The sequence below is a fragment of the Manacus candei genome, unplaced genomic scaffold (assembly GCF_025592945.1).
Source record: "Manacus candei isolate 608988 ecotype Guabito, Panama unplaced genomic scaffold, ASM2559294v1 h1tg000015l, whole genome shotgun sequence".
In the NCBI taxonomy this organism is placed as follows: domain Eukaryota; kingdom Metazoa; phylum Chordata; class Aves; order Passeriformes; family Pipridae; genus Manacus; species Manacus candei.
The window spans coordinates 15,127,431-15,144,841 of NW_026138063.1; the positions used below are offsets into that span (position 1 = coordinate 15,127,431).

Here is a 17,411-nt window from a genome sequence, read left to right on the forward strand (position 1 = left end):
GAACAAAACGGGTCATCACTCGACCAACTAAGGTAGTACACCTAAAAACAGCTGCTCACTGAGCATGCAAAGTGTCTGATTTTAGCAAATGGACCAAATAATGTGAGATCTGAAGGGCTGATCCCAGACCAGTACAAGAAACATCCATAGGAACCATCAGTGGCAAATAAGCAAATAATGAAAGCTGCCAGAAGTGATTCTGGAAGTTACATAAACACTAAATATGTCACTTTTCCATTTTATGTCTCCCGTGATAAACTGTTATGAGACATGCACATGGCTTGAAACAGATAATTGTTGATAACCCTGACTGGTGGGAGAAGGAACCATCTGGCAGATGGAAAATAAGAAGGTGCCAAGAATTTAGCAGACTAGGGGGCTTGGGAATTTATGCACAGAGGTCTGAAGAAAGGAATATTTAGACAAAAGTTCAGCAACTCTGTTTCTATCTATACACAAAACAAATTGGTACATCAAAAGTATTCAAGTAATTATGAAAATGATTCCTGAATGTGAATTGTGAGCAAAATCAGTGAATCTAAAACTGTGAATTTAGAAGTGAGGAATTCTTTGTGCATATCATTATTAACCACAAATGGTTATAGCACATAGCATCACCACATTTTATCTTCTATCCTTCAGGTTTCTATCCTCGCTGCTTTTAACATGCAAATGCCTTTATTCATCCTCTCCTGACCTTGCTGCGTGGTATCATTTGTTTCTTTCAATTTTCCTTAGCAGCATTTCTTTCTTCCTATAGCAGAGAAAGAGCAACTTCTGATAAGCTCCGCTTTGTATTCCTTTCCTTCCTTCTAAGTGAATTTCTTTTCCCTCTGCTCTCCCCTTTATCCCTCCTGGGTAAAACAATGGACATTGCTGGATGCAGCATTCTAATTGTGAATCCGCATTTTTCCACTGAGATCACTACTCATTAGCCATTTTGCTGCTGACCCTTCACAACAGCTGAGCTGCAGCCAACATCTATTGCAGTCAAGGGGAAGTGAGGACATGACCCAAGTCAGTAGTCACAGGCAAAATACAAAATTAATGAATTTATGTAACATAATTAGTGATTTGGGGCTGGTTTTGCTGAAGCATCGTGGGTCACCATGAGGACCGTAAAGCACTGCAACAGATTGCTCGGGGACATTGTGCTGTCTCTGTCCTTGCAGGTTTCTAAGACCCACCAGGATAAAGCCTGGAGCAACCTAGTTTGATCTCATAAGCTGGCCCTGCTTTGGGCAAGAGGTTGGATGAGAAACCCCCAGAGGTCCTCTCCAATTTGAATGTATGAGGCCATGATTTCCAGAGGCACCCTGAAATATAACTCCCACTGATTCACACATAATATTCCCATTGCAGTGAAAATGGCATAGGAAAATATTCTTGAAAATCTCACTTAAAGCTAACTAGCATCTTCAGAGTTCTTAAAATTGTACCTGCAGAGCCCCTTCCAGTTAGCAACTCCCACTTCAACTGATGCCATTGCAAACAGGTTGCTCAGCAGATCCTACCAGCCTTCCTCACTCAGACTGCCCTGCTAATAATTTTTCGTTTGGGGAGTTCCTGCAACCCAATTTTCATCTTGTTTTTCAGCACAAAAGTCCTATTTTCATTCAAACCCCATCAGAATAATGCCATTATATCCAGGTAGAAGTCTGTGGTACCTCATATTAAAAGACCTGCAGGCTGTCCTGGCTACTCACCAATTTTTTTGATAGGAACAATGAAATGGTAACTTACCACTAAGCCTCAAGTCCCTTCTCATCACCCTGTTTATAACAAGCACATTTCTAGCTCAGACACTGAAATGGACACCAGAGAGCTCACCCACATCAGTGGCTGTAAATGGGTCCCTTGCATACAGAATTTTCTTCTGTGAAGGAATATGCCACATATTTTTACACACAAATTTACAGCCTTATGTTTCACTGCAGAAGCAGATGATTCTTTAATCCCAGTTCTCCCATTTGCAAGGCCATTAATATTATGAATTTTTTTTTCATAGTTTTCGTGGTATCAGTGTGTGTGAGGAGTGCTGGCTCTTCATGAATCGAGGGAAGACAAGACACCTGAAGTTTTGCGCTGATTCTCTTTGAACTTGCACTGATCCAACTCTAAATACTCAACAATGCAGGCCCACTCTTGTGATCCTTTCATGATCTCACGATACAAGGAACCCTGAGCCTCAAATTAAAATAAATACAAGGAAATTTTCCAACTTGAAAACAATTCTGTGTTGTACCAACTCTATGTATTTTTTTTTTTTGCAGAAATGACAACTTACACGAAGAATCATGGATGTCATGGCAGCCAAGAGCCATTATTTAGACACATTAACCGAACTCATTTGTTGCCAGGGAATCCAAATAAACCAGATAAACCTTATTTTTTTACTTTAAATGTGTGCAATATAATGAGTATTGCTGAAATGTTATTCCGTGTATTTTTAAATTATAAAACTTGCACGGTTTTGTAAGATCTTGCTCAGGATCTCTGATTCAAAATGCAAACCACATCTACAGACTGCCAGGGTAACTAGAAGAAAGCACTGACAATTGAAGTTGGATACTTCAATAGAAAGCAGTCTCACACTCAGAGCCTCCAAATTAAATCTGCTTACCTTATTCATATGCATAATTCCAGCAGAGTAATATTTATACAACACTCTTAATTGAAATGGCACTAGAATAAGAACATTTTTGATCCATTTGATTAAGTAACATAATACAGGCAGCATTTGCCTGATGTCTGTTCATGTAAAGCAGCCCCACACACTTTGCCACAGTTGCCACTCACCACTCCAAAGAGACCCACCCATTCCTGCATTAACGGGTCGCACAGGAGCAAAGCTGGGACACTGACTCTTAGACCACCTCTTGTGGTGTGCAAGGGCTCATGTTAAACATCTTTTCACTTTCAAGGACACAGCAACTGGAAATGAAGGGGGAAATACAGAATAATCTCACTACTCTTCTCGTGGCCTGTGGGATGAAAAACACTTGTTTCAGGATTGATTATAATCCCCAGTATTTCATCTCCAGAGATCCAAGTTGTAATCATAATGGGAGAAAAATGGTTTGTTCCTCTTCGCCGTCAGGGTATGAAGTTTGACACCTGACAAATTACAAAGTGATCAGACAAATAAAGAATTTCCTCCTTTTGTTAGAAAGACTGAAAGACACTTGATCTAGTGATTTTCTCATTGCCAGCTCTGAGCTTAGAGGCAGCAACTTACACACTTTACACATCTTGTGTTTTAGTTGATTCAGTGGAGGACAGAGGGTTTTCCTGTGTTTTCATGCACTGAGTGATCCTTGCCATTTTACCATACTTGTACAATTTTCTGGCTTTGTTCACAGCAAAAGGCAACACATAGTTGCCCACTGGCCTTTCTCTTCCATCAAACCAACGTGTCAAGTCTTCAGAACAGTCTCACTTCCCATGCAACTTAGTGCACCCTGTACCTTGTGTATGCTATTGATTCTTCACTAAGCATTAGCTTCAGCTGAAGAAACACACTGTAATTATTAAATCAGACAGAAAGCAAACCCAGGCACTATTTTTAAGCATAAGAGTCAAGTTTATTTAAGTATTCTGACCTCAGCTAGCTGTCCCTCTCACAAAAGGAAAAGCTCTTTTTTAATCATGTTCATCATCTTTCTCATATCCTATTTTTTCTATAATTTTCCACATTTAAAAGTTTTTTTCAGCTATGTTTGTGTTTTTAATTCCTCTAATCCTCTTTTCTGAATATAAAAACGGACTAAAAATGGTCTTTTAACAGCCAGTTGTTCACATAATTATTTTTTAATACAGCAGCATGAAACATAGGGCTTAGCCCACCAGCATTTTCCACAAGCAGGGTCCCATTCACTTCTCCTGAAGCTTTACCTGAACAAAATTGCAGTCCTTTATTTTCACAAAATGAGCATTGCATTACTTCTTCTGTTCACCCAAAAAATGCTGAGGTACAACTCTACACTACGTTGGGTGATTCCTTGCTGCAATGTAGTAGGTGGAGCTCAAATTATGGACCAGAGTCAGATGTTGTAACTCCACTGGCACAGTGTTCATATCAGTAAAGTGAAGCAGATGCTTGCAATGCACCATTATTAGAAGAGCAGCGAGTGCTCTCGCGGAATGACAGGATGAGCTTTTTAATATAATTAGAATCCAAAGGAGATTTTTGGAAGCTAAGTCAATTGGGCTCATCTGTTTCACACTCCCAAAGGCAGTTAATTCCTGCCCACTTCACTCATCCCGAAAACTTTTCCAGAAGAGAGCAAGGAATTCTGCACACAGAAAGGACTGTGCTTCAGCTTCCAAAATCAAAGCAGCTTATGCTGTAACATGCTATCATGAAAAAGCCCCATTTAGAAGTCTCAGCAAAGTTCCACGCGTAAAGAGAGCGGGAGCCGAGCTCCCGGCGCAGTGTCCCATCCCCGAGGGAGCTGGACTGGCTCTGGGCAGCTCCCTGCTCTGCAGAGGGGCTCCACAGCTCCCACCGCTCTCCTGCCGGGAGCAGCGCTGCCAAACACGCGGCCGCCCGAGCACAGACAGGACAGTGCGGTGGCAGCGGGGCAGCTTCACTGAGCAGTGGAGGGATGAAAAGCAAGCGACATGCTCCATAAGCAGATCAGATTTTCAAGCCCTGCCCCAGGACACACCGACTGAAGAAACGAAAAAAACCCACAGATACAGCCCAAACCCAAACATCCAAAATCCACTCAGCACCGCACTGAACACGTACAATGTTAACACAAAAGACCTCAATCCACAACAACACAAGTACCTTTGTATATATTTTAAACACCAAATAAAGTATCCCTCCCATTCTTAGCACTGCTGTCTGGAATTTGGGAATATATCCTAATGGGCCAATTAAAAGATCTCCCATTGCTAGATTTTGTGTGATTTTACTGATGGTGAAGATGAACTGAGGGAAGAAGATGTGTAATGCAGTCATTCAGCAAGTGTATAGGCAACCTTATGCAATAATCTTTGAACTAGTTTATTAAATGTGTTTCCTTTTCAGGATAAGTTTAACATCTAATGCCAAAATTTCATCAAGAACTCAAAAAGCCTAGTAGCCAGTTATCAGCTGTTTAACTGAGAGTACTAATACAAGAAATAGACATATATACACATCACTAGAATTTTCACACATACACATACATACCCACATCAGCATCCTGTTTATATCAATTTATTTTCACAAATCAATTTCCTTTCTCCTACTCATACTCTTCACATTTTCTGAAGGCACAACACCCAAATAGGCAATGTAAAATGTACTTCCTGTAGAAAAGTCTGTAGTCTCCTAAGAGAACAGTTTGGCAAAACCACGTTTGTTTAAAAACCTCAAGTTGCAAAATGAGCCTTCAAAGAGCAGCAGAGAACACCACCAAGATTAAAAATTACTTGAGGTGTCTGCACTTCTCATATGCAACACACCACTTAACCTTTAATAAATCAGGACTTTTTCCAGGAAATTACAAAAGCAGAAGTAGCAAAATCTCTCTCTCTTTTTTTTTGTTTTTTTATCATCAAGTTTTAACGATGGGACGAGTCTCTAGGCAAAGCTCCCAGAAAGAGCCAGACCACCATCTGGCTCCATCATAGAGCAATGACAATTCACGAGCACCGAGTCTCCAACCAGCGCTCTGAAATCAAATGCTAGGCTGGCTCCATAAAAGCTTTGTTACAGCTATGAACACACAGCTGTACGCTTCCTCCCTCTTCGTACATAAATATACCCCTGGACACAGACAAAGGGAAAAAATAAATCATTTTATGCATTTTTCTATGCTTCCCTGCTATGCCTGTTACCAATCAATGTCAAGAAATATCTTACATATCTTATGTATTGTTAGCACTATAGAATATATATAACATATATAATTTTATTTTTGTTTTTACACATGCTAATGTTTCCAATATGACAAATGTCTTTTTGAATCCTGCATTTCTTGTCACGCTGTAGATCCACTTCTGTTTGACAGTGACTCCTGGACATACATGTCAAGACAAAAATAAATACTGCTGTGATGGCAAACCTTTTAAAACTCTTAGGACACTAATACAGTGGCACTTAAAAAGACTTTTTAAATACAACAAAAAAGACAATAGTTAAATAGAAACCTGCTCTGACACAGCCATAAAACCTGCACTACACTCGTGAGATCTCTACTTGATTTTGTGAGAGCAGCCCCTGTCTTTGAACACATCAAATGTTGCACTCCAGCCCTCCACTCATACCCTTTAAAAAGTCCATGTCGCTATTTTAAGCAAGCATCCCTTCCAGCTGTACATAAGCAACACTGTAATTCCCAAACAATTGAGGTAATTATAAAAATGAATATCATTTATTATTTTCTTTTATTACTATCATGTCTGAACATTTGCTTTCATACAAAAGTCTGATTTTCAGCATTATATTTTCCAAGGGCATCCCCTCCGCACCAAGGGAGATAAAGATGGGTTAGGAATTGTGCAAGAGTTTTTGTTACCATCTTCAAACCCACAAGAACTTCATAAACAAGATTTTGGTACAGAATAACTGCCTGGCGCTTTTGAGAACGAGAAAGGGGCTTTACACATATTTTCAGTCCCACTTGATTTTTTTTCAAATCGCATCTAACCCAATGAAAGGGGAGGGTAATTAAAAAAAAAAAAGAAATCATCACATTACTGTATGTTACCCTTCAGCAGTCTTTGGAGGAAATCAGAAACCAGGCTGCTTTTCCCGGCTCCCTCCCTCACTCAAAGCAGCCGGAGCGGCTCCTCTGCCCGCAGGGCTCAGCCACCCCCGGGGCGCTCGGCACAGCCCGTCACAGCCGCGGCTTCCTGAGCAACGTTCTGCTGAGGTCCTTCACCTCCTCGGGGCTGCCGACCCTCTCGTAGCCCAGCAGGGCCATGGGCTGGTGGCAGTACTCCTCGACCTGCTTGATCTGCTGGTAGCTGAGCGCAGTCCTCCAGGCGCTCAGCGCCTGGGTCGCGTTCCTGGCCGACACCACGAAGGGCTTGGAGGAGTAGCCGGGGCCGCTGGTCATGTTGAGGGCGAACTTCTCCATCTCTGGGCTGACCGCCAGGTTGACGAAGCCGTACACCTGCCGCAGGGTCTTGATGGGCTCGACCACCAGGTCCTCGTAGCGCACGGCCATGTAGTTGCCCTGGAGCCAGTCAGGGGGGTGCAGGGCAGTCTGCAGGGTCTTGGCCATGCTGCTGCAGATCACTTCCATGGCACCCAGGGCATGGTAGTCCGAGCCGCCCCCCCCCTCCTTCTTCCCGCCCAGCTTGTGGCCAGCATCAAGGAAGGGCATGCGGTGGATGTGGGGGTCCCGGCTCCTCACCACCTGCAGGCTCTCCCGGATGAGGCCGTGCCGGGACTTGATGCGGGAGCTGGCGACGGCCCGGGGGTCCCGCACCAGATGGATGACTTTGAGGTCCAGGGTCGGGTCCCGCATAAGCGGGGCGAGGACCGCCAGGTCGAACACGCGCACGCCCTTGATGACCAGCGTGCGGTACTTGTGGCATTCCTCTTGGAAGCGGCTGAGGCGCTGCGGGGGGCACTTTTTGCACACCCGATCGTCCACCATGCCCACCACCTCCTTGCGGTAGGCCGGGCAGAGGGGCGAGGAGCAGATGACCTTGTTGGTGGCCGCCCCGAAGATGCCGAGCGTGGTGAGGTTCTTGCCGGCGCCCCCCGTGCTGTAGAGCTGGAAGACGGAGAGGTCGCAGCGGTACAGGGAGCTCAGCATGTCGCGGGCCGCCCCCTGCAGCGAGACCGCGTCCCCGGGGTACAGCTTCTGCCAGACGTGCCACACCGGCTCGTAGAGGAAGAAAACCTCGGGGTTCTGGTTGAAGAGCTCCCCGAAGAAGGACGAGCCCGAGCGCCAGGTGGTGAAGACATAGACCAGCTGCCGCCGGGCACCCGCCGGGCCGCGGCTCCCGGCCGGCGGCGGCGGGGGCGGCGGCGGCGGCTGGTGGCGGGGGGCGCCCGGGGTGTCCCCGCAGCGCCGCGGCTCCCGCCGCCACTTGTACTCCAGCAGGTTGAGGGTGGCGAGCAGCACCAGCAGCGCGTAGCCCAGGCACAGCGCCAGCGCCTTCCGCCGGCACACTTTCATGCTGGGCGGCGGCGGGGCCAACTGTTGCTCAGCGCCCCGGCGCCCCGGGGCCCGCGGCGGGCAGGGCGCGCCGCCCCCGGCGCCGTGTCCCGGCCGGCCCCCCGCGCCCGGCCCGCATAGCGCAGCCGCCGCGACGGCCCCGCCGCCCCCGCCCCCGCCGCTGCCCTACTTAGCAGCGGCGCGGCCGCCCGCCCGCCCCGCGCTTCTCCCGCGCCGCCATCGCCGAGCGGCCGCGGGCGCCGCCGCAGCGCAGCTTCACGGCGGCCGCCGGGCCGAGGCGGCGCCGCGCTCCGCTCCGCCCCGCAGCGCAGGGCGGGCGGGAGCGAGGGGCGGGCAGGGGCTGCTCCGCGCCCCCGCCGTGCGGCGGGACAGCCCCGGTGCCGGTGACGCCGCCGCGGAGGGGCGGCCCGGGCCGGCGGCGCCCGCCCCGCGCTCCCCATTGGCGGCCCCGCGGCCCCGCCGGGCACGGACCGCCCCGCCGGGCCGGGGAGGGGGAGGCGCCTCGGGGCAGCCGCGGCACTGCCCGGAGTCGGGGCGCGGGGGTGCCCCCGCTCCGCTCGTCCGCCGCCAGGGAGAGCCCGGCCCGACCGGCACCGGCACCGCCCGGGTGCTGTTGGAAGCGGTTCCCTGCCGGGGGTTTCCGTCAGCCCTGCCCCGGGTACAGGCCGCTCACCGGGGACCCCCGCACAGCAGAGCTGCGCCGGTAGCGGGAAGAATAAAAGGGGAGGGGGAAACCCGAAGGGCCTGAGAGGGGCCCTTAGCTCGGTGTGTGCAGAAACTCGGCGGTCTCAAGGGTCCTCCAAAAACATCAAAAAAAACCCACCCCACAGTGGATCTTCCTGGCGGAGCTCGGGCACAAATTGCTCCGCCCGCAGCTTTTTACGGTGTTTTTATAACAGGTGCCCGGTCGTCGGACAGCCCCTCGGCCCCTTGGGTAGGTGACGGGGCAGAGCGCGGCGCGGCCCTGGGTGCGAGGGCAGAGCCCAGAGAGCCCCGGCCCTGCCCCAGCTCCTGCCCCGCCCGCAGCTGGCCGGGTGGACCCCGAAACTCCCCACCCCAGAGCGGGTATCGAAGCGGGAAGGGCTCTCTCCTGACTTCTGTGCTCTAGAGCGCTGTATGCAGTGCAGTGTATGCCGTGGAGCAGCTCCAGGCAGCACACATCCCCAAAACGCACCTGAAAATGGCCCTGAGGGGCAGGTCCCGTGTGGACAGGACACTTGTAGGGCACAGGCTTCACAATGCCACTGGGCTCCGGGCAATGCCCAATGACTGTTTCATCAAGGCATTTTCTCAGAGGTTTCCTCCCTTTCCTCGGCAGAGCTCAGAGCAGTGTGAGAGGTGCTCACGAGTTACAGGAGCATTTGGTGACACTTCTGTCCTGCTCTCTGTCACAGCAGTGTGGCCTTTCCTGCTGTGCACACAATGTACGAGCGTGCTGCCCACACTCCAGGGCAGCCGGGAGGCTGGAGCTGCTGCAGAGCTGTACCTTGGCCTAAACATACTTCGATCCCTCCGCAATGGAGAGCACTGACTTTTCCCTGGAACGTTTATTTTCCAAACAGCACAGATCCGACACTACAGCAAACACTTTTACACGCAGCAGATAAACCACAAATTGATATGGTGTGTGTCTTGCCTGGTAGCACACTATTTAAAAAGAGCAAGAAAACAGTACAATAGGGTGAAGGAGGCTAAATGTGTAAGCAGTCTTCATATCCCTAACCAAAACAATGCCTAGACTTCTCCCACATTTTCTACAGGGATATAAACAGCCAAGCTGTCTCTGGAAAAGCTTGTAGGCCCCTTCGAGCCCCAAAGTAAAGGGTAACTGCCACCCACACCCTGCTGTCCCCCCTGGGATGCAGCGATCAATCCACACAGGACAAGTCAGGAGAACCGTTTCACAAGCTGCCAGTGACGCTGGTGGCAGTATTAAAATGTCACTGCGACTTTTCATGTAGAAATAACTTGTTAACTGCAGAATTTAAACAACAACTAAATATTGGAGGAAAAGTCTCTATTTCATCAAACAGTGAGGGGAAGGGGAAGCCATTTTTTTTACCTACAGTGCTCCAGCAGAAGCCTTCAAAGCCACATTCTGTAAAAATTATTTGTATCTAGTTGGCAAAATAAATGCCTTTAAACCTGATGAGCTTAAAAAAATTGACTTGTAACTTTTGAAGCATAGTATATAATGAAAAAGGATAAACCTCTGAAGCATCTTGTCACATAAAATTCTTGCAGTTATTTTATTCTTTAGTTCTAACCCATGAGTTCTTCACATATAACAAGAAGACTGCTTATCTCCTTTTTACAAAGGTACACGTCAAATATTTATTTGGCTTTCCATGCTCACTACAGATGAAGTGACCATCACCCAGCTAAAGCAGAAAAGTTTATTTTTCCCTTTGGAATGGTCTGTAATAGCATCGATTAGTCTATATTAGATGATGAATAACAACAGCAGTACCGAGACACTGTAGTTCATAAAGCAATATCTCCCGCCAATATTGCACTGCAGCACTAATGCAATAAAGGACAGAGACTACAGGGAGCAAAGCCAATTCATAGCAGTGAAAATTCATTAAAATACCATGAAGTTCAAATTAATCCCTCCTTTCCATTTAACTTGGTTGAAGAGAGAGACAAAATTTTCTGAAAAAACCTAGAATGCCAGCTCCAGTTCTTACACCGTTTAAAATTTAGCAAGTCACAAATAAAGATAAGCAAACATGAACTGCAGTATAACATTTGAAACGGCAAAACTAGTCAGTAAACCCAAACATTAAGAGCTGTGACTGGATTCTGCACCTTCCCTGCTGTTATGCAATGGTAACATTTCTGAATCAGTGAGTGCACGAGTACTGACAGCAGTGCTGCCTTCACCAGACTGCTCCACCTTTACTGGGAAAACTCAGGTCCAAGAAGGTCTTTAATTCGACCTACCCGCTGCAAAACAGAATCTTATTTTTCAAAACTGGAGCTATGTCTGTATTTATGCTGTGCAGGTGGATTCAAATACCCATGCAGAACACGACTGCAATCCATCAGGTTCAGTGCAGCTGCTGTATTTGGTCCTCCCAGAAGTTTCACTCCTGGTAGTCAAGTTATCACTTTAAGTAACTCAATATCATGAATATTGAATAAGTTTATATGGAAAATATTTATACAGCCAACATCGAATTCACAACTTTTTTAATCATCTACACATCTGTTGCAAAGTATTAAAAATATATAGGGCAAAGGAACCCAAAAGAATAAAAACTTAAGTGGTAAGAGGCATGGAAAGTGTGTGAAAGAGGAACAGTCTGCAGTTGAACAGATATAGCCCTTCACAAAATTATTCAGACACTTCGGTGCGCTTTTTCCATCCTCTATTTTACTTCATGTCAATCTATTTTAGGCTTATTAATTTCTACACTAGACAACCTATGTCAAATAATAAAAAGTTTCCTTTCTGCGAGAAGTAAAATTCACGATTAAAAAAATAAAATTCAAGACCCCAACACTTACTTCTAGATCAGCTTCAGTTTGTGAACATTACATCTAGTTTCCCTTGATAGAGCAGAAAAGAATGCACCTTTTCCAGTGCAGGCAGTTCCACACTACAGATCTCAGATATAAGTAAGGTGTCTGTATTTACCTCAGACTCTGCAGCCAGCAATGTATAAAGTGAGGGGTAAGTAACTGCAATAAAAACTCCCCAATTTAAAATACGAGGGGAAAGAAATATTTTTTTCATCTAATGCTTAAATATTTTATGTTACTGTTTAATATTTTATATTTAGTAACTATATTTATGAATTTTACATGTAATATTTAGGCAACTCAAATCCTGACTACTTGAATTTCTTCCCCCCTAGAAGTGATACTGCCTCAGTCAGAATTCTCCAAGATTCCCCCCACAACATCCCTTCATTTAAGTGATGGGGCTGAAAGAGATTTCATCCTTACTGGAACACTTCCTGACTTGATTTTTTTTTCATGCTTTAAGACTTGCCTGTCTCCTGCTCACAGGGGTGGAATGGGTTTTTCCTGAAGTCAAACTTCAGCAAGACTTTATCTTTTAAAACAAATTGGGTTTGGATGAAAGATGGAGAATTATGCTGTTATATACCTAGTGTGAGATAAGTTCTGGGTGCTGATTAAATACTCCTGTATCTAGCCTAATCTGTTCAGGATAAATATAGATGCTGAATTCCTCAAACACTGCACAAAAGTGACATTCTTAAAACTAAGGCAAAAGTTACAGACCACAAAATATGAACAAAATTTATATAAAATTGAGTAGTTCTCCAAATTTGGGAAACCTTTGAGTTTCCTTAAGACTGTATTTCAGTATCACCACTAGAGGTGGGTAAGAACCTGCAGAGTAGCATTTAAGATTGCAGATGTTTATATTTTGCACCCTTCCTTTTAGTGCTGTGCATGAAGTCTAACAGCGTATTCAACATGTTTTGCAGCAGTGGCACCTGATTTCCCTCAGAACACACTTTTTTCTAATGATGTTGGATCCTTCAGCAGCCATTTGATCAAGCCATGGGTGCAGCAATGGATCCTTCTAAAGGATCCATTTCCTTTTGGATGTTCCTTCTGAACTGTGCCACTGTCCTTCTGCTGTGCAGGAGCAGCTGGCAGGGACCAAAATTAAAGCAGCTAATCATAAACTAGAAATACAAAGCCAAGTGGACAACCTACCTGTAGCAAGCTCCCCTACCCATCCCCATGCCCCCCACGCAGTTTCTCTGCACAGGTGCACAGGTGACATTTTCAATAAACTTAATTTCAAAAAATATTTATAAATTCTTGTTTGTGCAGCTGAAGGAATTCCAGAACTTTGTAAATGTCCTGGGGACACTGCAGTGTAGATCAGTCTCTATTTGACGTTTATTAAAATTAGAAATCTTTTTTTTCAGCTGTTGTGTAACTGTTGTTTAAGTTCTAAAGGAAATTAAGAGATTTTATAACCATGTACCTTTAAAACAACAGGCAGTACACTGTTTCACACCAAAGGCTTCCAAAACCTTTAGAGGGTCACACATAAGAGCTCATCAGGGCATCTCTGAACTCCCTACAGCCAAACCCGTGGGCCTGGGTTGATGACTGTCCTGGCACACTCCACCCCCGTGTTTGGGGTGCCCAGGAACATCCCCTCAGCTGCTCAGTGCAGCCCTGTCCCTGGATAACATCCCTGTCCCTGGATAACATCCCTGTGCGGGGGGCTCTGCCTGGCACCGCTGTCCCCCCACACCTCCTGGTCCCCCCACACAGCAGGGTCCTGGGGGCCTCACTCGCCTCCTGCCTCCCCAAGGACAGCAGGCAGCCCTGGATCTGAGCATTCAGATGATGGAGCAAAATAGCCGACCCTTATTTGACTACAGATTGGACAAATTTAAATCCCAGGGAGAGAGATGCCAATCCTTGTCTAAAAATTCAGACAGAGCTTTGAACAAAGAGTGAGAATTCAGTTTCTCTCATAACTAACATGCAGCATGCTACAAATGACTGTCTAGGAAACTTCTTGAAATTAATGCATTGCATCTCTCAGAGTAGTCACAGAGTAACATAAATCATTCACTATTAACTCTTGAAAATCCTCAGGATTCGAGAAATGGGGACTCCCTGTCTCTAACATTATTAAATTTCTACTCCATACCACAGTGAAACCTTCCTGCAGGCTGGCATGAAAGATGAGCTTCCCCAGTGAAACAGAACTGCCTAGAAATCAGGCTTTACTGCAAATTCTTCTCTTTTTTTCAGTTATCTAATTACCCTCTGCAAAAACAGAGGATGAGAATCCACAGCCCCTCTGTTCACACAATGGACAGAATTCAATCCCAGCCTCATATCTTAAATTTTACAGCCAATTCTTTTACAGAGTTTGCCCAAGGCAATATTCTCCATCCAGTTAATCAGCAGACGGTTCTTTTCCCATAGCACAGGGAAGATAACCTAAAATGCCAGGAAAAAAATAAATCACCAGCAACCCAAGAGATGCAGATTTTATGATGAAAATGACCAGTATCAGCTGTAATGAAAACCTCTATACAATAATAGGTTGAGAAGATTCATCTCCAGCCTCCTGAGTTTCTGTTTGCAACAGTGCAGTGTCTGCTCTGGCAGTATTAGCAGGTGAAAATGTCTGGCTAAATCATTACTGAAACATCAGAGGTGGTTTTTAGCATGGCTAAAAAAAGATGAAAACTGGTTTCAACTCTCAGTGATGACTTTGGTGATGATTCTGATTGCTGGTAATGATCCTGAAGTTCAATCCTGAGCACAAGCTGATCCATCTTCCATAAATCCAAACTGCATGCATGAATTTCACCCTCTTCTTCCCATGTCAGCTAAATTTTATAACAAGAACAGTTTGTCACAGAGAATTAAGCTATTCTGCTAGGTTAAGTCTCTCCATGGAAGATTTCTGAGAGCTTTACACAGACCATACACTTACCCTGTCTCCGTGCTCACCTCTCCACAGGCACAGTTACCATGCACAAGCTCTAATGACCCAAGTCTCAGACCCAGGTCCAGCCTCAAGAGCCCAAGAAGCAGAATCAAGAAACAGGTTCCACACTTGCCTGCAGGCAACCTATTAACAAGGTCTTGAAGAGTAAAACTGGTGGTCTGTAGTTAAGGGAAACAGCTACAGGAAGTTCCCCAGTCCACACAAAAGTAAAAATAGAGCAAGGTCACAACATACCGTGTTCCTGAACTCTGAGCTCCAAGTAGAGATTGTTAGTGTCTGGGACTTGTAATCTATCCCAAAGGAATACTCTGGCCTCTAACAACATCAGCCTTTCCCATCTTGTGGGGGCATCTGAGGTCTCTTCCCTCTTTTTTGGCTTTCACAGATCTTGCAGAACCTAAATTATCTTGGAGGCACTTGCTCCTTTCAACTTTGACTGATGGGTTCAAGTTGGAGAAAAGGAGAGGAGAGAGGCACAGTTGGGGTAACAGCTCACTGCTGCCATGAGATGGTCCCACTTCCACATGTCCTGCCTCCTGTGCACTTCATCCCACGGACCTGCCCACCCTGTGCCTGCCCTACCTTTCCAAGAGGAAAACTGTCAAACAAGGCAGCAGAAAGGACAGAAAAATAAGAGAACAAGAGGCACAGGGAAGGCAGGAACAGGACCTGCACCACACATAAGCACCAAGGTGCAACACTGGCTCAGGCACAGCAACAACTTCCCACTACAGCACAACATGGGCTCTGTTCCCTTCACCTGCAGTTCCCACAAACCACTGTGAGTACTGGAAAACTGCTCATCCTCTCTGAACCTGAGCAGCAGTTTCAAGTGGGAGTTTTCTTGGTTCAAGAGAGAATTATACAGACAACTACACAGTGAGCAGCCCATGCCTCATTAATGAGTTTGAGGAGCACAGAGGTCACTGTTGACAGAGGAACAGCGGCAGCCACTACAGTTCAACAGCACAGGCAGAACCAGCAGCAACCAGCAGAAGAGCAGATGAGGCCAAGAAACTGCTTGTGCATAACAGGCACAAACATCACTCTCTTCCAGGATAAAAATAAAACCATTTCTGGATATCAGCAAACTGACAATTTTATTGTCGCCGTGTCATTTGGAAAAATTTCTGCATAGAATACAAACCCCAAAGCAAGTAAGACAAAAAAGGCCATGTGAAACTACCATTTCCCCTCTAAATAACCACAAACAGAAAACTTTACAGCTTATGACAGAGTTATACATAGAACATCCCAGCACAAGATTAGACATCAGAAGTGACAAATGGCAGAGGCTTACCCATGAAAACTGACTGTGCTGACAGAAGCAGGTGGAGGAAAAAATAGTATGCAATTGTTTATGACTTCTGCATCCTACACGGGAAAGAGATTTGGACAAAATTAAATTAGCATTTTAGTTATGATTCTTACCAGAGTGGTTGAACTGAGAAGCAGCAGCTACAGTAGCAGCATGAACCAGCAAAGAATTGAAAGTCTTGCAACAGCTCATGCAGCAATGAGAACAAAAAGAAATTTTAAAATACTATTATGAGCTTCTTTAATAAAATACATGAATTCAACAGCCTTATTCAGAAAAGTAAACTCTGATACAATTTGCAGGGTTTGACTGTCAATATTAGGTTTGTAATTTGATAAATCTCATAATGTTGACCAGCTGATTTTAAGAGAGGATAACTGTAGAATTCTCATCGAGGTTATCCCACTGCTGCTGTCTCAGCTGTAGAGAATTTACGTTAAGTGTTCAGTGCAGACCCACAATGGCTGGGAAATGTCCCTCCCCAAACTCCTCACACAGCTGTGTGAAAACACAGCAAGCCACCTATCTAAAAATTAGATACCGAGTTCAGACCCTAATCCATCTGCAGCAATACAACCATGGTTCTAATTTTTATTTATTAAAAACATTAATTCCACTAAAGCACTGTACCTCTGCCTGTGGAGGAAAACCCCACAAGCAACCTGCCTGAAGTGGTCAAAGATGGTCAGAACAGATTTGCCATTTTTGGCTGATCTTGCTTTTGTCATCACAAGATCCTGCCTTTTAAGTCATGTTACATAAACTTGTCACTCTCATGTCACTGGGACAGGTGAACTCACATTAGCAATCATTGCTAGTCTAAACAGATGCTTTGGAAAACATATTCTGTTACCATTGCTCCCAAGTGGTTGATTCTCACACCTCAAAGCCTGCAAAGAGGAGGTGGGGGGAGACCACATTGCATGTGCCTGGTGCCCAAACAATAGCCTGACACTGACCTTCAGAAACCAACTCTTCCTCAAATAGCACAAAAAATATATGCAGCTGGTGTGCACAGAAGTCAAAGGAAGTCAGAGTTTAAAAAAGGCAGTTCAAGTACAAACACTCCTGTAACACTGGTGAGGAAATACTTTTAATTGTTGGAAGGAGACTCTATGCCCCAAGCAGCTTTTGTGCACTGGGACAGGGCCCACAGTCAGGGCCGAGCCTGAGCGAGCCTTATGGACACACTCTCAGCTCAGAAGAGAGGACCTGTAACCACGGGCCAAGAAGGCCTTTCCATAAACATCAGGATGTCCTGGAGTGTGGACTAGGCTTCACCAAAACATGTCAGACACATGTCTGGGAACACACCATGGATATTCCCTTTTCCAAGGTGACCCCACTTCAAGATGGGCCTTTCAGGTGGCAGGGGGGTTCTCAGCCGCACCAGAACTCAGCTGTAGCAACTTGCTTCCTCTGCTTTGGCTAAACCTAAACACTAAAGCATGAATATTTACCTCTCCTATGATCCATAGGGCAGGAGAGGACAGAG

The 17,411-nt window shown here is 45.8% G+C and overlaps 1 protein-coding gene across 1 annotated transcript; it reads right to left on the reverse strand.

The window, feature by feature from the left end:
* Positions 1–4,990: 4,990 nt before the first annotated feature.
* Positions 4,991–8,233, reverse strand: CHST2 (carbohydrate sulfotransferase 2). The gene has a single exon (XM_051782057.1). It carries the CDS (start codon positions 8,127–8,129, stop codon positions 6,834–6,836), a length of 1,296 nt encoding a protein of 431 aa, XP_051638017.1. The 5' UTR covers positions 8,130–8,233; the 3' UTR covers positions 4,991–6,833.
* Positions 8,234–17,411: the final 9,178 nt, after the last annotated feature.